A 25,103-nucleotide genomic window follows, 5' to 3' on the forward strand; every position below is an offset into this window, starting at 1 on the left:
AATAAGAAACAAGTTCACTCAACTCTGAAAAAACCCTGGAGCGCTTTGCGATGAAGTTTCTTACTCTTGTTTTTAGCTCTCAAATCAATGTTTTTGGAGAGCTCCACTTAATTTCTTGTTGGTGAACAGGACAGAGGAGTAAAAACTACTTGTGGTTTTCCGTGGATGTTTCCACTGAGGTTATTTTGGCTGGATGGGTGCTGCAGCTTTGTTCAGCAGCTGTATTTGAGCCTGGCCCCATGGCTGCCACCCTTGGCAGCCCCACACAGTGCAGCTCCTTAGTTTGAATGTATGGATACACAGGCTGCCAAATGGCTGGTGCTGGCTTTGCCTGTGAAATGCATCCTCCTCTCTCTGCACCAGCACTCAGCTTCTGTCCTAGCCTGGATATGTGGGATTATGGCCATTATTTACATGCAAACATACGCCCGAGCTGCAGCTAAGGCTGGTGACCAAAGCCCAGGATCTCCTTCCTGTACCCAGGGACAACAGAGTACACCCATCTATCTGTGTCCCAAGTTCTCTGCTCTTTCAAATTAACATGATTGGCTTGATGCTGCCAGGATATGCATGAAAATCAGGCAGGATCAAATAATGGATATGCTTTGAGGTGAGCTGGAGCCTTCCTTTAACCTGTAGGGTGAGCAGTGCTCAGTGAGCATCTAGGGCCCTGCTAGGAAGTTAAAGTAATTGCTATGGAAGGAGCCAGGACTCCTGAGTCTCAAGGCCAGGTTGGATGGGGCTTGGAGCAACCTGGTCTAGTGGAAGGTGTCCCTGCCCATGGTAGGGAGGCTGGAGTTAAATGATCTATGGACTCCCTTTCAATCCAAACCACTCCACAATTCTATGAAAACCACAGGTCTGGGTCTGCTGAAAAACCCTCTGTTGAGTTTGGTGGAGGATAGAGGAGTCCAGTGGGTTAGGGGAGCCTGGCAAGGCTTTCTGCTGTCAAAAGAAAGGAGAGTTTTGGATATGTGGCTAATAGCAGTCCCAGTCCTGCAATCCTGAGATCCAGGAGGGTTTGATCCCTGGGCTTGTGCAAAGTCTCTTCCATTGTAGGATCACTCTGAACAGAGGACACAAAATTTTCCTGTCACCAGTCTGGCAGGACACTGCTGCTCATACTGATTGCAGCAGTATGTACAAATACCCATCAGACCAGAAATCCGTGTGAATTCAGGTGCTTTGCTTTGAGCTCCTCCTTTGAAAACTGTACTCATCCTTCTGTCTATCTGTGCTAGAGAGACAAGAGCCCTGCATATCTAATCCAACAATTGCTGGGCTCCTCCAACCCAGCCCCTAGGGGCACCCCTTTCCCCGACTGCCCCCCAGCAGCTCGCAGTGCCACAGCTGGACAGCTGCACAACAGTCTGCAGCAAATTTGGGCAAAGAGGTGGCTTTTAGGACCCTGGGAACTCCGCCAAGGCTCAGGTAGGTCTGTCTCATTCGTCAGCCGGGATTCATTCACTCCCAGGGATGTGTGTGTGTGTGTGTGTGTGTGTGTGTGTGTGTGTGTGTGTGCCGAGTGCTTTTCCTTCCCCGCCGCTCCGCTGGCTGCGAGCCTTCCAAGCAATGGGACTAACGCTGTTCTCCGGGCAATGAGGAGTGCTGGGCAGGGACAGGAACCGCTTTCCTTTCCTCGGGAAGAAAAGGAGCCGTGAGGACACCTAAGGATGTGCTGCCCAGATGTGTTTCCCACCTCCACCTTCCTCCTAGGACTCATGTGCTTGACAGCTTTCAGCAACTTTGCCAAGACTTCTGCAGACTTCTCAGGTAGGGAGAAGTGCCGATCCTTCCCTGTTCTGCTCGTGCATGGGGGCTTTTATTCCAGGGCTCAGGAGCAGCTCAGGAAAAGGGGATGTGAGCAGATCTGGGATAGTTATGTGGGAAGTAATTTTAATCTTTTAAAAATAAGCCAAAGGTGAAAAGTGTCTTCCGTAAGAAGATTTCAAGTTTCTTAAAAGTCTTTCTCAATAATTAGCAAAACTATTTCAAAAGAGTTAGTCTGACTAACTTTGGGAACAAGAAAAACAATAGTGTTAACTTGTGTAAGTTTGTAGCAGGAATGGTATTAACCTGTGTAAGTTTTTAGCAGGTTTTGTGCTGTGTTTCTCATAGGAGTGAAAAGAGGTGGATTAGGAGACTGGGATAGGGTATAAATTAAAGTTAAGCTAGCAAGTCTAAATTATTTTGTAGTGGGCCAGATTCCCTTCTCTTAACATATAGCTCCTGATTGTTGCAAAAGCCCCCTGAGCTAAGATAAAGGAGGTGCATGCACAGAACAAATTATATTCTGAGCCTGTGTTCTCTTAAGCTGCAAGAAAACCTCTCATTTAATAATATTTTCTGAATCTAAAAATGTTGATAGCATTGTTTGGAGTTGTACACAGCAGGTAAATACCCAGCACTTTGAAAGTCTGGAGTCCCATGTAAGTTTTATAACTCTATAGCTGCATTAGTTGATTTAAAATTATGTTTCTGCTTTTGTTCTTTCTGGATGTGCATGTGGATTTGAGAAAAGATAACAGATTTCATTTTGCAGCTTCATCAGGGCTGATCAATTTGCTTGGGAGTGCCCAGTGAGAGCCACTTTTCTTTTAGGATATTGGTTCTAATTTTGGGTCTTAGTGTGAAGAACTAGCCTGGCATACTCTTTAGGGGTGTTTTACAAAACTCTTGTAGTGGATAAGAGCTGCCAATTATAGGTTGCTGATGAAAAAGTGTCATTTGCAAGGGTTGAACCTCACTGGACGTGGGTTTCAACACATCCCAGCACTGCTGCTCACTCCCTGGGAGTGCATGTGTCTGTGTGCTGTGAGAAATTTGTGTTAGAAAGGAGGAGCTTGGGGTGGAGGGTGGGGGAAAGAATATATACGGTGCTGGAAGTCTTAATTTGAATTGAAGGGGGCTGGCTTGCCTGTGATTCAGTCTCTTCTGGGGGCACATCAGTCCTGGGGGCTCCCATTCAAGGCAGATCTGCCTCTGAATGGAAAGGACCGAGGCATTTCCCTGTTTCTGGTGTGCTTTTATCTTTTTCTTGGCACTGAGCTTTCTCTGTGCTCCTAAGCAGAAGCAAGCAAGTTGATTCAGAAGGGGTGCACGGGCTAGGCATGATGGGAGCAAAAGCTGCAACGGGGAAAGGAGTTGTCTTTCTGAAATGTTGATAAAGTTTTCCCAGCCAGGCCAAATTGCCAAACGTTAAAATGTGTCCAGGTGTCCCAGGGCAAAGGTGCTTTACATTGTGTTTGTACAACATAGCTGCAACAGTGGAAGGAAATTAGATAGGCTTCAGTAGTGCTGGCAGGGGGACCAGATGCTGTTCTTTTAAAAAATGGATAAGAAGATTGCTGATAAGAAAATAATATTTTCTGTAGCATCCAACTGAATTGTCATGCTTTGGGAGAAGAGGGGTGGCTTGTATCTCTGCATATTTGTGTGGCAAGACTGTACTCTGAAGCAGGGTCTGTAATCCCAGCAGCAAAACCTCCCATGAGTTTCCATAACTGTTGAAACCTTCTGCCAGCTCCAACCTATGTTTTCTGATAGCAGGCTTGGCAAATGTCCCCAGTCTTGTTGGACTGACTGTACCTTGCAGGACAGGAAACATGATTTGCTGCAGGAAAGGGCTGTACCCAGCGTGTAGCAGCTCAAATGTAGTTTTGTAATCTCAGGAGCTGAGTACCCAGAAGATGATAGGGGGTAGGGAAAGGTACAGCAATCACACCTTATGCTTTTCCAGCACATTTGCACTGACCCCATTCACCTCCCTCCAATGCATGAGGGTTTGCACCATGTGCCTCTTTGAAGGAGCAGCAGCCCAGGTAACTCTTCCTACCTGATGGAGCATCTTGTTTGTCACTGTTATCCCTATAAGTGAATTGTCAGCTGGCTTAAGGAATGGAAGAGGACATCCTTCTAATATTATTTGACTGTAATTATTTCTGCCTGTTATACACTTTTCTATACTTCAATATGTTCTGAATTCTTCTCTGGCATGACTGGAATTGAGCAGGTGAAAATCTTTGGGGATAACTTTGAGCTTTACTGTATGCCATCCCACCTAGAGGTGGTGCATCAAAAACATAAATTGTCTGCACCCCAGAAAGATGAGTGGATTTGTGTTGCAGAGGAATGTAAGGCTTGCTGTGATCCCACAGAGGTTTCTGCAGCAGTGGTGCTGCAGGGAGATGACACAGCTCTTTGGGATGTAAAGGCTTTTCCAGCTTGCAAATGAATGCTCTTTGGGGAAGAAAGGGGGTTTAAAAGTCAATCCTGTAGACCTTGTATAGCAGCAAAACCACTCTGGCTTCTCAGCTTGGTTCCACTCCACATTACCAAGGAGGTGCTGCTCTTTGTAATTGGTCATGGCTGTGTGGTGGGGGCCAGAATTTGTGGATCCAGCCCTGGAGGGAAAAGCTCAGAGACAACCAGTCTTGAGCTCTAAGCAGATCATAAGTCAGCAGCACTGACCTGACTCTCATGCTGCAGCTCTGCAGTAAGGCTGGATAAAACACTTACCAAGGACTTCAAACCCAACCGCATCCCACTGCTCCCAGTACTCTCCACTGGCTGGCTCTTCAAGAGACATGTCTCTCAGCTGCAGGAGGATTTGATTTTTTGTAGGTCGTGGTAAGGCACATCCTGAGAAGGTGCCCAGAGATGTGGTTTATTGAGTCTCAGCTCTCACAAGAGAGCACAAGCAGGGCTGGTGGGGATTTCTAACCCCCGAGCACACAGCACACTCCATCCCTCCTGTTTGAACAGCTCAAATGCCACAACGTGAACATGAGCAGTGCGTGTCCTGCTGGGGACTGGTGCAATCTGAGATGTAAGAATTCAAATTCCTTTTAAGTGAAGTATTTGAACTATGTGAAGAGTTTTGAAGTTGTTTTCTTTAATAGTTCTTTAAACATTGATGTTTGTAGCAGGGTGTGGGGGTAGGAAGCAGATCCTGAGGGAGAAAGTGGACTTATCAGGCACTTTGCAGCCACTTCTTAAGAAGACCTGGACTTTTTCTCTGTGGCTGCTTGTCGAATGAACTCTTGGTTTAATCTCATTCCGTGATCTGTTCTTGTGCTCAGGACTGTTTGAAGGCTTAGAACCTGCTGTCTTGATGTGTCACTTACCCCTAATGTTAAAGGTGATACTTGAGGACTGTGATGAGGTGGGGGGTAAGAATCTGATCTTTTGAATCTCTGTACATTAACCATAAGCCTCTAGTTCTAATCACTGCAGCAGCAACAAAGTCTCCAAAATCTTTGCTGTTTGATTAAATTTGACCTTTGTTTTAGTCCCTGTCTAATTTTAGTGAGAGTCCAAGACAGAGCAATGCCCTTGCCCCTGCCAGGGGAAGCTGTGCCATAGCCCCTCTGCATGGGCTCTGGGAGGCAGTGATCCATGTGCAGTACACAGGCCTTGCTCCTCAGAGGAACAAGGTTAATGCAAATGGGACCAAAAGTAGGCTTTGGTCTAACTTTAAATGCAGGCATTGAGAGCTTAGTCAACAGCTATTGCTCATATCCTGTGTGCTCTCTCTGCTCATCCATGATGCTCCTGTCTCTGAAGTTAAGTCATGCAAACACATGTTGAATTTTGCTCTGCCCACTCTGCCAAGGTGACCATTTAACTTCCAGCTGCATACCTGCAAGGAATTAAGCTTGTGTTGTTATCATGCCATGCTCTGATTCTCCTCAAGGATTTTCCAATTCATTAGCTGATTTCAGGCATGTTGGGCAGGAGGGTGGTGGCATCAGATCTATGGGATTGCCACGAGTTTCATGTTAATGGAGACAGGTCCCTCCACTACTGCAGAAAGGGTTGTGAACTCAAGCATTTACAGACATCAGAGAATCCACTGCAAGGACCTAAGCCAAAAACTTATGTTTCTAGGCATGGAAACAGCTTGGCTGGGAGCTATTGCCTTTTTTGACACGGGAGAACCCAGCTGAAAGAAAAAACAGCCCTGGTAGTGCTGCTCCCCTTGGGCCTGCTTTAATGTTTATGTTCTTTGCATTAGATTTTGGCACAAGCTGGATGTGAGCAGCACTTTGCTTAAGGGAGCTGACCTGGCATCGAGCCAGATGAACACTGGTAACTCCCATCCACACCCTGCAGGTGAGCCCTGGGTAGCTTTTGGAACCTCTCCCTGGGGGCCCATCTTAGTTTTGAAAGCATAAAGATTTTTTTTGTTGTTGTTATTATTGTTGTTGGTGGTGATTGGTTGAGTGGTTTTTTTCCTTTTCCCCAAGAATATCAGGTTTCAAGTGAAAGCTGCTCTTGCCACCTCCCTGCTAATTGGCTCAGTGTGTTTGTTTGAGTGATGAGGGCTGGAGTTGGGGAGGGGGAAGGCACTTCTCCCTGATTGCATTTAATCAGTCCATAATAAAGGCAATTTGTTTGACAACTCCATTCACCAAATTATCGTCAAAATCTACATGCTAACAGCTTCTGAATGCCTAATAGCCCTGAATGGGTCCATGGTGTCAAGGGGGATCCAAGATTTCCATGTGTTGAAGGTTCCAGGCTGTAAAAAGGAGGCATTTTCAAGAGAAAGGCAGATACATCACCACACTGGAAAAAAAATTGTAACTCAGTAATGAGAGTTGAGTTTTTGACCTCAGGGCCAAACAGACATGCTTTAGACTTGGGTTAAAGACTGGGCCACGTCCAGGCCACCTCCATACCTTGTCTGGGAAGGGCTCTGAGTGATGAGGTAGGATGGACCTCAGGTTGCTGCTTAGAGAGGTCCCTGCCCCAGGTGATATTTTCCTCCTCAGCTGGAGGCCAAATGTGCTACTCCATCCATCCCAGCTGCCTGGACTGCAGTTTGGTTTACTGAGGGGAAACTGCCTGTGCTGGGGTAGAGAAATTCTCCTTTGCAGAGCTGACAAAATCCAAAACCTCATCAAAGCTGCTTTAAAACCACTTGGCCTCTTCTGATAACGTTCTGGAGATGTGGCAGCTTGGAGTGGGAGCTGTGTCTGGGAGCCATGGCTGAGGGCTTCTCACAGGGGGAAGGTGCAACTGGGGTTTGTGTCACATATGTCTGTTTGCCAGTGGAAAAGAGCCTAAAGACCTCAGAAAGCTGGGAGGTGTTGGAGGAGGAAATCAGTAGGAGTTTGGATGGGTATCAAGGGGCAGATCTTGGGAGAGCAGGAAAAGAATCAGCACAGAGTCTGGGGCTATTTTGGTGCCTGAGAGAGTTGTTCTGGTTTATCAGTGGGGATGCAGCTTTGTGGTATCAAGACTAAATACCATTTTAAGCAAAGATACAGGTTTCTGTCTACCTCTGTATGGAGGCATGCTCCAGAAAACTGTGGTTTTTCCAACAGTTGTGATGAAAATGCAGTGAGGGGGGACTCTGTGCCTGCTGACTGTAAAAATATTTGGCATTTACTTTTACTGACAGCTGAGGGGACCAAATTGAGCTGCAGGATGACAAACACGTGGTTCCAATTCCTTGTGCTTGTGGTCCTGGGCAGTCACCAGGGGCACTGCTGTTACTGCTGCAAAAACACAGCTGCTGGTTGGTGTTTGTGGAACCAGGGAAAGGAGACACAGTCTGAGAAGGATGGATGGGGCTGCTGTGGGGGCCAGGATGTCTCATGAGGGGTCTGTGTGAAACCTCATGTAGGCAGTGACTCCAAGCTCAAGAGCCATATGTGTGCATCTGGCTCCTGTCATGTGGAAATCCACTGGTTTGGCCATCACAGCTGCTGGCAGGAGCCAAGGGACCCTCAGGGATCCCAACATCTGGGTGATGACTGGCAATATTTATATTGTATCTACTGATTGCAGGGGCCCAGAAAATGATGAAGACTTTTGTTAGTACCAGGAACACTTTATTTAATTAGTAGTATTAACAAAAAAAAGGAAAAAAAAATCTGCCGTGGTAATTTTAATAACTTCGAAGTATCCCAGTATCCCACTAGATGCACAGACAATTTGAGGGATAAAAATGCTGCAGAATTAAAGAAAGCAACTGTTTCTATCCTTAGGTTAAAATTTCCCCTGACTTAAGGCACTGTGAAAGCAGATTTTATATGCCACAAATAGTTTGGTCAATTAAAAATAAAAAGGTGAGAATTTTGACTTATCCTTTTTTCAACTGAGATACTTGGAAGTTAAACTCACAATTTAATCTGGGGGATGGGGAGAATAAGCTTAGTCTCTGCAGGAGGAGAAAAACTGTGTATTTACACTTGGCACTCGTGCTGATCCTTTTGTTGATGCTAATTTAAACACAGCCTGATCTCCCAAAGTGTTCAGAGCTGAGGATTGGCCTGTGCTGTGTTTAGGTGGGTGTGCAGTGATTTAGTTGGCCAACACCAGGGCTGTTTACATGACTGGCTGCTTATGCTTGGCATGTTTGTGCAGGTATAGATTGAACTTTCTGTTTTCTGTTCCAAAATAGCAATCCCAATCCCTGGGCAGGGTGGGGGGGGGGGGACGGGGACAGAGACGGACCCTTTAAAGCAACTACCCATTTTGTTTTGGTTTTTTGTGCTCTTGTAACTTCTTTATACAGATACCCAAGAGCTTCACAGATTGTGTCCCCTGAAAGGTGTGTTACTGCCTGCAGGAACAGACCCAATGTGCCCCTCAAAGTGGTTGAGAGGATTTTTGGTCAGGCTGGTTTGGTACAATACTACAAGGCTCCTTGTGTCCTTGCCAGTGCTGTGCCTCATTGATCCAGTGTTGCTGCTGTCTGAGAGTTTTGTACTCTTTCCAAAAGACAGCCACAGGCCAAAATCTGCTCAGCTGTGAGGCAGCTTTACTGACTTGCCAAGAGCTGTGTAGAATGAACAGAAGCACAGAAGTTAATCCCAACTCATCTTCTTGTAGATTAAAACTAGTGTAGGAGTAATAATTTGGAGCATCTTTAAGAGAGCTGCTTGGGTTACCTGTCATTATTTTTTATTTACTTAGCTTCTCCTTTTGCCTGAGGATGGATGGTGAATTGTGACTCTTTGGGTTTGGGCTAATCCAAATGTGCCTGGCTCAGCTCACTAACTGAGGGTATGAACTCATTTGTAGTAATTAAAACTGTGAATGTCTCCTCCTTCAGTGTGTGCAGTGCCTGGCTGCCTGGAGCTCAGTGTGTGTCTTCTCTCATCAGAGAGACAATGATGAGTTGGTAGTTCTGGGTTGCACAGAAAAACAAATCTTGGCTGAGTCTTTTCAGATATACTCTGTGCTCTTGAGCTGTGGTGTCAGTGATGATGGGGCTCCTTTGGGTGCTGAGGCTTGCTGTTCAATAATCCCTCTTGGATCCATCTGGATCCTTGCATGAAGATGGAGCAGTGTGTGTGTGAGCTGCAGTTTGGCCAAACCCTCTGAGAGCTCAGGTGTCAGAAGTGTGTTTGAATGAACAGATGGATGTAGGTGCTGCTGAAGAATTTGCAGTAGATATTGTCCAAGCACTTTAGTTGTGGCAGGCAAGGGAGCTCACATCCAGCTGTTGGCAAAGTATCCCACATCCTTAAGAAGGAGGAAGAAAGATTTAAATAATATATTTCATTTTTTAATGTTATATTTAGAGAAGGAGGCCTAGAGACCTAGAGGAGATTCCTCAGCCATTTGCAATCAAAACACTTCACTGTGTACTATTGTGCATCAACTTTTGACCTGATATAAATACACTATTTTTCAGAAGAGGGATTTTTTCAGTCCCCCAGCAGCCCATATAAGAATCAGAATCCTCAGGGTGTGAGAAGGAACTGACTTCAGGTGAGATACACAAAATCCTTGACAAACTGGGTACCTGATGGTGATGCTTGTCAAGAAAGGGCCATTCAGACCACCTACTCTGAGACCCCCAGTGTGCTTGTGTTATTTTATTTTCATCTGCTATCAGATGCCTGTGGTTTTGCTGCTATGATATTATCAACATGTGTTGTATCAGCCTCAAGGGTCTAAAGTGGGCTTTTACTCCCATTAGTAAATATGAAAACAAACACAGCAGTGTGGGGATTTTCTGCTAATGTTTCCTCTGTGATTTCTGTATCATACTGTGGGCTGGTGTTGAAATTAAGGGTGCTCTACAGCAGGTGCAATTCCTGACATTAATTTCCCATGTTTGCTGCATTGTGCAAAGGCTTTTGGCTCACATGTTTTCCCTAAAAGTTGTGTTGGGCCAAGAGTGCAGACACTTAGTGCAATTAAAGTGATAGGTGGTAACTTGAGCTCCTGTGGCTGGGTTATGGATTATTGTTTTGGGCCTCAGTTCTTTGGGAAATCTCCTCCCTCTGTGGTCTGTGTGGGGCCTCTACATGCAGTGCTGCTCTGGCCCTGGATGCCCACAGGATGCTAGGGGACAAAATTCTGCAGTTCGGTTTGGAAAAAGTTCAACTTTTGTGTGAAACATTTGAATAACAGCATTATCATTAAAATCAAACATTTGGAAGTTAAGAAATGTTAAAATTAAAGTAGTCTTAGCTGCTTGAGTCCAGCCCTTTGGGTATTTAGGTTACTCTTTAATGAGAACATTCTTTTTCTCTAATTCCTTGGGATTCCTATGTTGTCCAGGGCACAGAACAGTGGCCTTAAAATGGCTTTCCTTATTCTTCTGTTTTTTATAGCCCTGGGGCCTTATTTCCTGTATGTTTAATGGTATTTAAATCCTATTATGTTATTTAAACCCTATTCTGCTTGTAGTGAGGGAGGTACTTACAGGGATGTACTTACCCTTCTGGAAGGAGTCTGGAATGTTACCTGCATTGCACAGATAAGGATCCAAGGCAGAGAGATTGGCATCAGGAGGTCAAACTGCCCAATATTTCAGAGATTGTTTAGTATCTACCTTTTTCTACAGGAGCAGCCCTTTATCTATTCTCTTAAGCTGTGGTAAGCAGGAAGAAATGTGTGGTACTCAGTACACAGTTCCTTCTCCAATATTGTATTATCTGTGTGCAAATGGACTGGACAGGTTAAAATGGACATTTCAGCTGCAAAGTCAAGTGCACAGAACTGAGTGTAGTGGGTTAACACCTGTAGGCAGCCAAGCACTACTCAGCTGCTTGCTTGCCTCTACTTCCTACCTCCAAGTAGGACAGGGGAAGAGGGAGAGAAGAGTAAAAGCAAGAAAACTCATGGAATGCCGTAAAAATAGTGAAAGAGAAGTGGATGAAATAAAAAAAAATTAAAAAAAAAAGGCAAAATAAGTGATGCAAAGGCATCACCACTGCCTCCCACAGGCAGACATGCTCAGTCAGGTCCCAAGCTGATTTACCCATCCCACTCTCTTTTATTGCTGAACATGACACTACATTGCATGGGATATCTCTTTTCTTGGCTGGGGTCATCTGTCTGGTTGTATCCCTCCCAAAATCTTGTGCACCCTATAATCTATTCACTGGGAGAACAGAGTGAGGGACAGACAAAGTGCTGATGCAGTGCAAAAGCTCTTCTGCAATAGCTAAAACATTAATATATTATCAGGACTGTTTTGGCTGTGGGTCCAAAGCACAGCACTATACAAAAAAACAAAAAAAACTCCATCACAGCTAGACACAGTACATTAAGGGAAGGGCAACATTGCACCTGTATTTTGTGTGTAATACGAGCTAGAGGTTGATATTATAGGAAACCTTCAGCTGGCAGATATGATCTGAGTCATAAAGTGCAGTTGTGAGAAGGGTCTTGTTTTGCATAGTTTTGGTTGTGGTTTCCTTTTTTTTTTTTTTCTTTTATTTATTTTTTTTTCCTAGAGCAGTCATGCTTTGAGGGTTACTTTTTTTAGGATGAGATGAGAGTTCTTAAAATTGAGTTACAAATTTGGGGTCAGTCCTTGAAACACATACTAAACGATCTTTTAAAATGAGTTTTGAAGACATTTCCCCCTCTGATTTTTTTTTTTTTTTTTTTTTTTGCTTGCTTCTGTCCCTCCAGGAAAGAAGAAAAAAAAGTTTGTGTGTCTATTCCAAGGCACAAATAAAGATCTTGCAGTGCAAGTGACATTGCTAAAAATAGATCCTCTGGGATTTGTTGAGTTTATTTCTCTCTGGATTTTTATTGTGTGGGTAACCCCTTGGAAACCAAGGTTGTTGATCTGACTGTTTCCAAAGCATGCCCCTCTCTTCATGTATCCTTTGTGCAGGGGCCACTTCTGTTGTGTTAACACTCTTTGCTTCCTGGTTTATGTGCTCATCTGAATTCCAGCTGAAAGGGTTCCAGCCTTGTAAAAGTGAGTGGGGCGAGGCGTGGCTCGCAGTGGGTGCCGGAGCGCGCACATCTGTGACCCACGCTGTGCTCACATGTTCCTTCTTTGTTGGCCTCACAATAAAGGAGAGCGCTGGGGTTTTGTTCAGCTAAACAACTTGGATGGAATGAATTGTATAGGAAAAAGAATAGATGAAGCTTGGCTGTTATTTGCCATAATGTTCTTTGTTTTAGCTGCAGTGTGGGGGATGCAGCACTCCCAGAAGAGGATGGCCTCTACAGCAGCCAAGGGGAGCTGATGGATTGGAGAGGGATGCAGAGAGATGTTCAGCAAGAAGGGGTGAAACATTTTTCTAATTTGGATTTGCTTGTCTTTAGCTGACAGCCCCAGGCTTTCTCTGCAGGAGCAGAGACTGCTGTACTAATAAGTTGGACTATAAATGTTTGGTGCCATTTGCCCTGGGTTTGGTCCAGAGTTACTGTGCACAGATAGTAGTTAGTGCATTTGGCAATGGTACAGCCCAGGGGCTGGGCTGTAAAGATCTATCAGCAGCTGCAGGAAACTGAATACTTAGTGTCAGACAATCCATTTTTCTTGCTGGATAAATGAAAATCTCTTTATCTCTCTTTTCATAAACATTGTCCATATAATTGGAGGGCAAGGTTCAAGTTCAAACTGATAAGATTATTTTGCTTCCCTAAACTGTGTGACAATGGTCCCCTTGGCAAATTAAGCCATGGATCTCCTTTTGCTGTAATGGGAACCAATCTCATTAGAAACAGAGCTGGATTAGTGATGAGTTCAACCTCCCATACAGATACACATTCTGACCCCAGCAGGCCTGAAGTGCCTTTTGTTCACTCAGCCTCCTCTGTATTTTCCCAGTGCTCCTACATCTGTGTGATGGAGCTGGGGCTGATTATTTCTGCTCAAGCAAAGGCTGCTGAGGGTGGAAAACAAGCTGATTGGTCAGCATGGCATCACAATAGGAACGATAAGGTGTTTGTAAAATGTTTATCTTGATTTAAGTCATTGGAGTACAAGACTGATTAAGTTGCCTGTTACAGGGTATTGAAGATTAAAGGCCAATTGTCACTGCTTTGACCTGTGAGGAAGATGATCCTTTTCTGCCTCTCAGCACTGCTGTCATCCTACCCATCAGAAAATCTGAATCTATTCATACCAACCTCCTCAACATCTGAATGCAGGAAACTTTTCTGGGGACAAAGAAAGACAAACCTTTTCACCTCTGACCTGTGTTTGTTCTGTCTGTCTTTCTTCATGCCAGTTTTGGCTCCTGAGGGGTTGTTTGCAGCTATATCCAAGCTGCTTTTTAAAGTAGGTGGGACTGAGAGTCCTGAGCTGGCTCTGGACACCAGTGCCAGCAAGAGAGCAGCATGGCTGTGCCTACAGCAGCCTCCTGGGCAGATGCTGTGGCTCAGGAGCAGCGCTGAGCTCTGGGGGTGCTGTGTTGGGATCCACTCACTCTATCTATCTATCTATCTATCTATCTATCTATCTATCTATCTATCTATCTATCTATCTATCTATCTATCTATCTATCTATCTATCTATTTCTCTGTATTATCAGCAATTTTTTCTCTTGCTGAGGGTCCTTAACTCTGGGAGATTAGAGGTGCAGCCCTGGCTGATTCTAGATGCTCCCATGAAATGCAGCCTTGCTAAAGATGGGTAAATCCCACTGCTTCCTGGGTTAAAAGCCATTTTCTGATCCTTAAGGAAATCCTTGTGCTCTTGCCTCTCTCGTACATCCTACTTTTCTGATCTTGGAGGTATTGCCAGGACTCCTGGATGGAAGTTTGTGCTTGAAGCAATCTGGCAGGGAGGGCAGCCTGTGGGTGTGATATTTGAAAGTGGCACCAATGGAAAAATGAACCTGATCTGTTATTGTAGTAACTAGTTGCTATTAATTAGCCAGGGGGCTGATGCTGAAGTGGAGTCCTGACTTGGTGAGTAATTCACTAAAAATCAGTGGGATTGTTAACATGAGGGAAAGTTGACTTCTCTATATGCCCAATACTGATGAGTACAAATTGTAATTTTTTTTTTAATTCTTATTATATGTGCTTATCAAGAGCAAGGGTTAACTGGGGTAACTAGCACTGGTAAGCTGTAGTCTGTGACTCACCAGCCAGACTGCAAATGGGCAGCCAAAGAAACAGATCTGTTTTCTGTTCTTGTTACATTTCTGGATATATTTTAAGGTTTCTCAGAAAGATCAGAACAATGAAACACTCTCTGACAATAGCAATCCCTTTTCTCCATGGTGCAGCCTGAGGAAGCATTCAGACCCTTTCCTTCTGGGATTGCTCATTTCCTCTTTTTTTTTTTTTTCCTCCTGAAATAAAAACAATACTCTCTCAAAAGCACAACTTCTGCAGTGCTCTGGCAGAGCCAGCCTCTGTCACTCCATCAGGGAGGCATCAGATGGGACATTGTCTTCTGTTTTCCTCTTCTAAGCTGCGACTCAGGGAAAACAAATCACAGCAAAAAAACCCCACCAAAAATAAACCAAAAACCCCCAAACTCCCTTTTCATATATTGTTTTAGTGCTGTCAAAAATAGTAACTAATGCCCACTCTGAATTTCTCTCAGTCTTTTTGCCAAAGTTTCCATCCTTTATGTGCACAGAGGGGAATGAAGCGTGTGGGAAAGAAATCACATGCAGTGAAATGAAATATCATCAAGTCACTTGGAGCCACAATCCTTGGGTGTCCTGAAGTCTGAGGCTGCAGCCCCAAGCCTGATTCAAGTGTGAGAGGAGCCTGTGATTAAAGAGACTGTCACAAAACTCCTGTCCCTGCCAACACAACCCTGAAGCTCACTGTGAGAACTCGAGATCTGTGGGACTCTGCCTCTGTTTTAATGCCTGTTCCTTTTCATTACATGATTCCTAATTGTTTCCATACACTATAGTTTGAGTCTTTGCTGGTTTTCCTGGAGCCCACAGTTACCTGAATTGTGGTGACTTCTAAATAACTTGGGGGCTGAGAAAGCCTCTCAGACTGATGATGGCTGCCTGCCTATGCCAGGCAGATGTGGCTGGTGGGAGCATTTTCTTTGTCAGCTTGTCCTGATGATGGGCTGAGTTACCTTTTCTATTGTCCCCAGGCATTTCTGGTGGAGGTGGTAGAGAATTAAACTCTACTACTACTTTTTTTCACCACTTCAGCTGTGGTCCACCCTCTTCTGCTTTCCAGTACAGTATCAGAATTATCTTGGTCCAAACTTCATTTTTGTCTTATTAAGGACCAAATCAGCCAGACCCACCCTGATCCCCAGGGGAAACCTTGTCACAGCCTTTCAGTACTTGAAGGGGACTTAAAGACAGAGAGAGACTTTTTGCCAAGACCTGCAGTGACAGTACAAGAGGTAATGGCTTTAAACTGAAATGTTTAGACTAGGCATAAGAGAGAAATTTTTTATGATCAGTGTAGTGAGACATTGGAACAGGTTGACTGGAGAAGCTGTGGGTGCCCCCATCCCTGTTCAAGATTATGATGGAGAAGTCTTTAGGCAAGCTGATCTGGAGAAAAATGTTTGGGGGAATTTGACTAGGTGATCTTTGAAGATCCCTTCAAACGCAAATGATTCCGTGATTCTAAGATTTCATAATTCTGTTTAAACTCAGACTTGTTCCTTTTTGCAAAACTTTTCTGTTGGTTGAAAACCACTTTTCTTCTATAGGGTTAGAGAGGGCTGCAGGATGCTGTTAGTTCCCTGGGTGAGAAGGTATTACCCTTGTATCCATGCCTGTTGGATGTGGAATTGTGTATAAATCTCTCTTCAGCCTTGTCAATATTGGTGGATTAGTGCAGAGCTGCATTTCTGTGTCTGCTGGCCAAGGCAGCCCAAGCTAGAGAATGCTGCATGGGGAGGGAGGCTGGCCAGATGCCTGGTCCCTTGTTTCAGGGCCTTTCTGGCCCATTTCCTGGTATAGTTTTCTGAAGAACGTCAGAGCTGCCTCCATCCCAGCTGTGTGTCATTGGCACTACAGCAGCACTGATGGATGGGGAGAGAGATTAGGACTTTTCCTGAACACTTGGCCTGGTGGTGGTGGAGCAGGAGTGAGGTCAACACCCTCTTCTGCTCTGAAAGAGTGGCTATCAAGGGGCAATCACTTCATTTAGGGTTTTTTTCCCCACTGGTGACAATGAGCCTGATTTGCATTGTGGAGAAGCTGACATGTAGATGGTGCCTGGCTCATTTGATAAGAGAACTCAGCTGTGCTCCAGCCCCTGTGAGATGTGCAATGAGGGCAAGAGGTTTTCTTGGACATTAGGCATGGTGAAGGAGCACTTATCATAGAAATGTGGTGGGAAATGTCTGTCTGATGGTGTGTTTAAACAGAGGATGCACAAAATTGTTGGACAGAGGTGAAAATTTACTCTCCCAGACTGTTCTCCATCTTAATGTTGCCTGGCTGTGTGAGGGGAGGACCCAGGCTTCCCAATGCCCAGGCACAAGCAAAGCTTGCTGTATTTTCAACACTCTGAGGAAGGCTGTGTTTTTCTCAGTCTGATGGCCTAATCATACTAGTACTTCACTGATAAATAATTATTGATGTCTAGTGAGGCTTTTAGGATTGCTCTGGAAACTTTGAAACTTGCAGTAATATAAGGCAAGGCTGCAAATTAAACACCTTAGTGGCTTGGTGTGCCTCCAAGGCAAGACAAGCCAGGTGCTTTTTGTTTGTGACTTTACTAAATGTTCTGGCTTTACTTGAAAGTTTTAATTTTCCTTCCCACTTCTTCCTCTAGTCCTGCATTTCCAGCAGATCTCCAGCTAACATGTTCAAGCACATTCAATAAATCTATGAAGTGGAACTCACAGTTAGAGGTTATTGATCATTCATGAAGAATGAATGTAGAGAATAAATACCAATAGCACTATTTTGCAGTAGAAGAAACTGAGGCACAGATTGTACCAATTGCAGTGGAATTCTGTTTTCCTTGGCTGTTCCAGAGACTTTCGTCTCACCTAAGTTGTTGCTTTGGACTTCTAGGAGATGTATCATCTGACTTTCATTACAGCTACTTCTAGAGATCATTGGCATCCCATCCACGGTTGCTGGTTCCTTCTGACTGTCTTTTTCAAACTTTTTTTTCGGGAAACTTTCTAAAAACTTCCTATTAGGGGTGTGAGGTGTGAAGCTGGAATACCACCCTCTGTCAGTGTCCTTACAAGGAATGTCCGTGCTGCATTAGCCTTGCAGTTGCTCCTTTACCCTGAGGAGCACCAGGTAAAACTTCTGTACTGCTTTGATGGAGCTAAACAAGCCCAAAGAGCCCCTCTAGCCTCAGTGGTTTGAGATGAGTGTATCTGGGTTTTCTGTTTTTCACTTTCCATCCTAAGGCCTCTACTCATTGTTTTGATGTATGTGCCATCCCCTATTCTTAGAAATGCTGTGCTTGTTTAAAGAACAGAACGACATTCATTCACTCTGAAACAACCTTGGGGATTTGTTTTCATGGGCATTGTAAAGCAGAAAAGGTGTAACTGCTGCAATTAGGAGGTGATGGGCTCATCTCATTAGTCAGTGGGAGGAAACACTGGGGTCAGTGGGCTGGATAACGAAATGTGAAGATGGATTTTGATGTGCCAGATGGCCTGGCATGGTGGTTCCACTAATTTGGGAGGAAGGAGAGCCAATAGTAGCTTTAAAGAACAAAAGCTGTAGCAAGAGTTGGCATTTGATTTCTCTGAGCAAAAAACCGTGTGATTTCTCAGCTGAGTGGGGACTTGTGGGATCTGTCCAGGCCTGCTGTATTTTAGGTTTTTTTTTTTTTTTTTTTTTTTTGGTGCCTTTTAGACCAGTTTTGGGCAGTAAGAGACAGTCTTCCAGCAAAAGTTAATGAGGCACTGGCATTATATCTATGTGCTTGGGTGATGAGTGGCTGAGCAAGAAGAAATAATCCTGACATCTCATTCTTTAAGGAGAGGTTGATAATTTAAATATCTCAGTGGGGAAAGTTGAGTTTATAGTGTCCCCTTATCCGCAAATAGATAGGATTTTAGATTCAGAAATACCAATACTTGTTTTGGGGGTGAGATTGTAGGCTTTCAGCACAATGCTTTGGGCTCAGCCCTTCATTTTCTGAGATCAGTCTTTTCATCCTTATGAAAGTAAGCAAGAGATAGAGGTTTGGGGGAAGAAAGAATAGAGAAGAAAAAACCTGTAGTTTTCAAGAGTGAACTCTGAGACAGGAACATCTCTGCTTTGGCTTGGCCCAACCTGAGATACTGTCACCAGATTTTGCTTTCACAAAATCAGCACCCAGCAGCTGCTTTAATTTCTACTCATTTTTGTGTTCTTGGTACCCACTGAAGCATCAGCACAGGCTGAGGCACTTTCCATCCTGAGTCTCTGCAGGGCTGTGGCCCAAGAGATACCCACAGGTAAGTGGGAAGAAGCTGGAAGGAGCCCTTCTCCTTCCCACTTTTCTCCATGCTCAACTAAAACACTCATTCCGTACCTCTGTCACCTCACCTATATTTTTTCAGGGAAAAAACCAATAAGCAGTCTTTGGCAAGCTTAGCTGTATTGCCTAAAACAAAAGCTGAGGAAATCCAATTGCACACTCTGGCCACTTCACCTGGCAACACCACAGTGCTGTTTTCTTTTAGTGAGCATCCAGCACAGGAAAAAGCTTGTTCTGGGCTCTGGGCCATTACAGCAGTTCTACTGAGGAGTGCCCAAACTTGGAACAGTCTGATAAGACCTCTTAGTCTCTAAAGCAATGGCCAGGCTTCATCTGGCTGTGAAATAATGAAAAGTATATTTATGATAAGAAGCCTTATTGAAAAATGTACTTGTAACTGGGACACAGCCAGTCAGCGCCTGTATTTCCTGGCAGAAGGAAAAGGAGGAATTTTTCACACTGCTTTAGTGCTTGGTATTATGCAAGTTCTAGGGGCTGGATATTCAGCAAATGGACAGCAATGTGGGTCTAATGGCAGTGATAATGATCTGTGTACAACTTGAGAGTGCCTCAGGTTAAACATAACTGCATCCTTTCCATCCCCAAAGAGCAATAAGGGCTGTAGTTTTAGCCCCCATCTTGAGTCCTATTTACATTATCATTGGTAAAAATCAACACACTCTTTTAATCTATAAATGCCATGCACACAGCAGCACTTTGACACAATACATACAGCTTAGCCATTTCCAACATAATGCCTTCCTAAGGGCAGGCCATGCAGAATTTAATGTGGAAGATGTTAATCTGGCAAGAGATTTCTTCCTTCTGCAAAGGGTTTGGGTTCTGCTGCTAAGGGGATGTGACTGCCAGGCACTCCAGTGAGCAGAGGCACTCACAGTGTCAGGGAAAGTCCCCATCAAGATGCAGCAGTGGGGAGGCTGTTGTAAATCAGAGTGGCCCCAGACGTCCTACAGGGCAGAGGGGAGATTGATGGGGTGGGTGGGGAAGCTGAGGCAAGGAAAGTTCAAGCATCACCCTGACCCTCAAGAAGGGGAAAATAGCCCCAGCCCTCAGCAAGGTTTGATTGAAGCCTGCTGTTCCCCCGAAGGGGAAAGGTCAGGCTCTGCTCTGTCAGGCTCCCTCAAACAAAAAACCTGTTTATACAGGACCCACCCCTGTACCTTGTGAGGTGGAGGGTAAATGGGCAGGGAGACATTCAAAGCTCCTCTCTCTGGTAACCCTTGTGTCAATGAACAGTGGAAATTCAGATGGGGCTGGTGGTAAAAGCCTGGAAGGAAGTGGTCAGGTTAAACCCCACATAAACATTAACTGGAGTTAGCCCCCATGAGCACTCCATTGGTGGTCCTGGGATGTTCAGCTGTGGGTCCCCTGCAGAAGGGATGGGTTGTGTTTGGGGTGGTGGTGGTTGCCAGCATGGGCCTGAAGGAGGTCACCTCTGTGCCCAGCCCTGTGCCCCACAGCCCGAGCACGGCTCAGGGTGATGCTCACCCAGGCAGAGGAGGGTTCCCACACTTCCCTGCCAGCCCAGTGACTTGGAGCAAAGTTTTGCCAGCCCCAGTGGTTGTGCTGGAAGTAAGATGTAAGTATGCTGCATGTCTGGGGACCTGTGGTCAGGAGGGCAGACAGAATTCACAGAAGAATTAAAGAAGAGACCTTAAAGATCATTGATTCCAACCCATGCCCTAACTAAACCTAACCTCAACTAAACCATGGCACCAAGTGCCACATCCACACTTCTTTTAAACACACCCAGGGATGGTGACTCCACTGCCTCCCCAAGCAGGCCATTCCAGAGCTTTATCACCCTTTCTATAAAAAACTTTCTCCTAAAATCCAGACTATATTTCCCTTGATGCAGACATTTTGATGTGTCCTAAATTTCCTGCAGTGGAGGTCTCTGCCAGAAAAATTGACTTTCTCTGCTCCCAGACATCATCTTTCCTGAGTCCCCAAAATGTAGGGACAGGGAATACCTTCTAGCCACCTGAACTGTTATTGTGACCTGTGTCCCTCTGTAAGGAGGGACTCTTTTGATCCCATGTCACCTGATGGGCACTTGTCCAAGTGTCATTTGATACAAAATGCTTCTGTCACTTGTATATATAGGACAGAAATGTGGATATTGGGATTCAGATATGATTTTCATGTCCTGTCCTCCACCTGGTTTGTGCTCACATTGTAATAAAGCTGTTTGGAATAAGCAGATTGTTTGACTTGTCCTAGCCAAAGGTTGGGCACCTCTTCAACTAACCTCAGTAAGAACTGGCAATTTCTGGACTGAATTGGATGTTTCCATCATAGGAGAGGAAGCAGGAAAATAGCTTCAACCATCTGATTTTAATGTACTACTGTGCATCTACTGGAGCCCTCCCAGCTGCTTTCCAAATTCTCCTCTTCCTTTCTTCCCTTACAAGAAGCTGAAGTAAGTACAACTCAGCCAAGCATGGCACCTCTGCTCTGGTCCTGCATGGCTTCTTTCTGTTTGAATGTTACTGGTATAGAATACATTGATTAATGGCCCAGTAAATTAACTGGCAGCCCCTGTAGCTTGCTTTGCAGCTGATGGCTTGCAGGGAGCAGTTGGAGTGGAAAACCACCCCAAAGTGCCAACTTACCAGGCGTGGTAGTGCCTGCTGCATGGCAGGCGATTTCCTCACAGGAAAGAAAACAAAGGCTTTCCTCTGAGGAATGTTGCAGGCAGAGACTGACTCACAAGTAGAGTGGGGGAAAGGAGTTTTATAAAGTCTAAAACCAGGGGAGACTCCTTAAACATGAAGTTCAAACACAAAGTTGGCATTTTTCAGATAGTGGAGTCTTTTGCCACAAGACTGTAGCTGAACACTGACCTGGATTTATTATTTACAGTTTGATTCTGTGGTGATTCCAGTGTTGAAGGGAAGATCAAATTCTGCCCAGATCTGAGGCTGTGAAGTTTCCCCTCCTGCTCTGTCTTTCCAAGGCAGCAGAGGTGTAACTAAGAAGGGAAGTACAGGCTGTATCTCTGCCTGTACCTCAGCTGCTGATGAGGCACTGGCTTTCCCCAGCTCTTCAGAGTCACTTTCTGAATAGAAAGCAGAGCAGAGACTGGGAAATATGACCTTAGAACACTGTCCATGTGAGCCAAATGAACTGCTGATATTAAATATCAAAAGCAAAAAGTTTCTGTGTTCCTGTAACAAATTGATATTCTGATCTGTGTGGGGAGCAAAAGGTGCCATGGATAAGAAAAAAAAGAGACTTGTCAAAACCAAATGAAATAAAATACATTACATCATTTAAAAAATATTATGGAGAACATAATTTTGTCTGTCTGATGCATTCACTCAGCTCTTTAGTGTGAGCCCCATTGCTTTGTTTCTCCAATTTTGTATAAAAATCTCTTGAGGCTTATTTGAGCTGTCTAGGCATTGCAGGAAATAAAGCAAAATTGCCCTGCCCTGGTCTGAGGTGTTTTCTTGTGTTAAAATACTGCTCTGCAATGATGCCTCCTTACCTGGGGGGCTTCTACCACATTTAGTTTTGTTATTGTTGCTTTGATGGACAGCAAGGAGCGAGATGCAGCTCCAGAAGTTAGTTCCTCCAAACAGACTTTGAAGAACTGAGACTTAAGTTGGATCTTAACCAAGTAGCTTTTCAGCTCTTGCCTAAACTCCTGGTTTCTTGGTTGTGTTTTGGTGGGAAGTAAGGATTCCAAGCAGGACTGGAGAGCCAAATATTGTGTTAAATCTGGGTCTTAAAGTCACAGGATGGTTTGGCTTTGGCATAAGGAATGGAACAAAATTTTGCTGTGGGAGTCTAATCTTTCCCAAAAAGGAAATCTGACTTTATGGCTTTTTTGATTCAAAATGCTGAGCATTGTAATACAAGAACTTCCTCTGTGTGTTCAAAGTTGTTAAAAATGAGTTTGATGGGTTTAATTTTATATTAATTCAGAAGTGTGGTCTTGTTCAGTAGTTGGGATAAGAGAAATGTGTGGAAGGGATCACAGTAGAGAGCAGATTTCCAGCTGTTTCCCGGCCCCATGGTTTTTCCCCACTATGTGGCTTGCTGTCCCTCTGCCTGCCATGTGAGGTCTGTGCATGGAATAAAACAGCACATGGTTTGGAGGTAAGAGCTACAGATAGTGGGGCAAGTCTGCTTGTGTGATGGGTGCTGTGGGTTCCTCAAAGAGTGGTGAAAGACCAGGAATATTTTGCCTGGAAGACCTTGCTGTGACTTGCTGCACCCATTGTACATCCAAGGTGGTTGATCAATAGGATTCATTATAGGAAATAATTGCCTCAGCCAGCAGATCTTTATTTAAACACAGTTGTGCCTCACACCAGTTTATTTGGAGACAGCCTGGCAGCCCTTGTGTTTTGCCTTGTCTTTGCATAATGAGACACTGAGATATTGCTTGTCTTGGCTAAACAACAGAAACAGGCTGTGATGAATTGCATTTATGCCTGTTCCTGATTGTTTTAAGGTGCCTATTTCTGGTGGCCAGGAAGAAAGATGAGTGTTTACATTTTCTTTAAATGCTGACACAGACTCTCTGCCCCTGAGTAGTCCAGATTAACGCATAGCCAAGAGTTCTGGCTTAGGGCCACAAGGACAGATTATTCACTGTACTTTGAAAGGGTGTTGGGTTTCTGTATCTGACCTTTTGGGTGGATAAATGGGAGGATTAGCTGCTAAGGAAGCAATTATCCACTCTCTATAATTAATATCTCCTTCTTATTCTCTGGTGTTACTTGACCTGGAACTCTGAGAACCTGTTGGTGTTGCCAGTTCTGTAATTACCACCTTTAGAATGAGGGCTGGAGTCCCCGACCTTCCGAAGTCAGCGCGGTGGAAGTGGGGAGGAAGAACACAGGGGTGAAGTTATTGAATCCAGCTCCAGTGACCAAGACAATGGAGATGAGGATGATTAAAGACTGTAGTTTTGTTCCTGAGGTAACTCTCTACCCTTTAATGCCACAATGGCTTTTGACATGAAGATGAAACATGCCTGCCATTCTTGTAAAACAAAGCCCGCCCTGCCAATAAAGCAAACAGGTGCCTAATGCCTCTGCACATGCCTTTGGGAAGGTTGCCTTTCCCATCAATCCTGCTGTGTTTTCAGCTGTCACTGCTGAAAATACCATCTTGATCAAGTACAGCCAGGGATTGTCATTCTGCACTATCATTTCCCATTTGCAGATGTAGCCAGAAGCTGATACCATCTGACAGTTCTAGGAGGAGGATGCATTCTTTTTACTCTACCTTTAAAAGCAATCCCGGATTCCTCACTTATCCCTCTCTCTTTTCAGGTATTTATGCTGTCCATTGCCATTAAAAAGGAGATTGAGACTCAAATAATATTTAATGATTCTTGGGAAATCTTAAATTTTGGTCTGTATCTGGATTAAAAAAATTATACATATTTATTTTATATAAATCTATCAATATATAAATATAATTACATATATAATAATGGAATAACTTATTTATATAATTTTACATAAAACAGAGCAGTGATTCAGCCAAATCAAATTGGAATTTCTCATTTGAAAACATTTCTTGTTTTCACAAAAATCACTTTTGAAACAAAAAGCCAAAGGAGTATAAATTTTTAAAACATGTAAGTATAAAGTGAATATTTAACGTATATTTAAATTTCTAAAAGGATTAACTGGTGCTTTTAAATTGTGCTTGCAATTTAGAAATTTATGGCAGGCTCTCATTAGATGCCCTTGTAAAGAAGCAGCAGAGGTAGAAGTTAGTTATTTTTCCCCTGCACTGTATTGTGAGATAAAGGGAAATCAGAGTTAATAAATTAAAGACAATTAAACCTTTTATATATACCTTGGTGTTCAGCTATGTGCTACCTGAATAACAAGGGTTTTCAAGGGGATTTCAGCTGAGTGAAGACTTAGGAAATTTTTCTGGGAATGATGAGGCTTGAGCAGGTAAGGTGGGACTTTGTACAGCACAGAGGTAAATGGGAAAATCACATAAATACACATTATGCACCACATCCCAGCAGTGGGATTATCTTCTGCCTGCCACACACTGAAAGCAAATACCAGCAAAAAGGGTGAAGCATTTACAGTGCTGAAAATCAGCATTTACTCAGAGGAGACCTCCGATGTAGTCTCCTGGGACCACATCTAAGGAAGAGCTAATCTGTCAAATGGTCTTCTGCAGAGCACTAATTCAGGAAATAATCTGTTTACCAAGCCTTGAGTGAATTTTCATTGAATAGTCAAAAATAATGCAGAAATTTGCTATATGTGAGCAAAGATTTTTCTCCTACTGAGCAGGGGAGGCTGAATTCACAGAGAAAACACCTTCCATGCTTACAGCAGACACTAGAAAATGTCACTTTATTGACAGAAGAGGGTGTCAACTGCTACTAATAGTGTGGAGTCATTCTCAGAGAAGTGGGGTCCCCCCTTCCTGGGGTGGGCTGTTTGTCTGAGCTCAGTGGGAGACAGATTGAATTGGCCTGACTTAAC

The 25,103-nt window shown here is 44.2% G+C and overlaps 1 protein-coding gene across 3 annotated transcripts in view; it reads left to right on the forward strand.

Annotated features, from left to right (window-relative positions):
- The first annotated feature begins 1,346 nt into the window (after nucleotides 1-1,346).
- EVA1A (eva-1 homolog A, regulator of programmed cell death) overlaps nucleotides 1,347-25,103 on the forward strand; it is a 203,248-nt gene continuing 179,491 nt past the window's right edge. The window contains exons 1-2 of one of the 3 annotated variants that reach the window (XM_018921429.3): nucleotides 1,347-1,431; nucleotides 1,607-1,773. In XM_018921429.3, the coding sequence (XP_018776974.1) occupies nucleotides 1,674-1,773 (100 nt within the window). In that variant the 5' untranslated portion in view covers nucleotides 1,347-1,431; nucleotides 1,607-1,673. Of the gene's footprint in view, nucleotides 1,432-1,495; nucleotides 1,774-25,103 lie in introns of those variants that run through there. The other 2 variants (XM_009095745.4, XM_018921435.3) reach the window with 2 other exon arrangements.

This window comes from Serinus canaria, chromosome 3, assembly GCF_022539315.1.
Source record: "Serinus canaria isolate serCan28SL12 chromosome 3, serCan2020, whole genome shotgun sequence".
Classification (NCBI taxonomy): Eukaryota; Metazoa; Chordata; class Aves; order Passeriformes; family Fringillidae; genus Serinus; species Serinus canaria.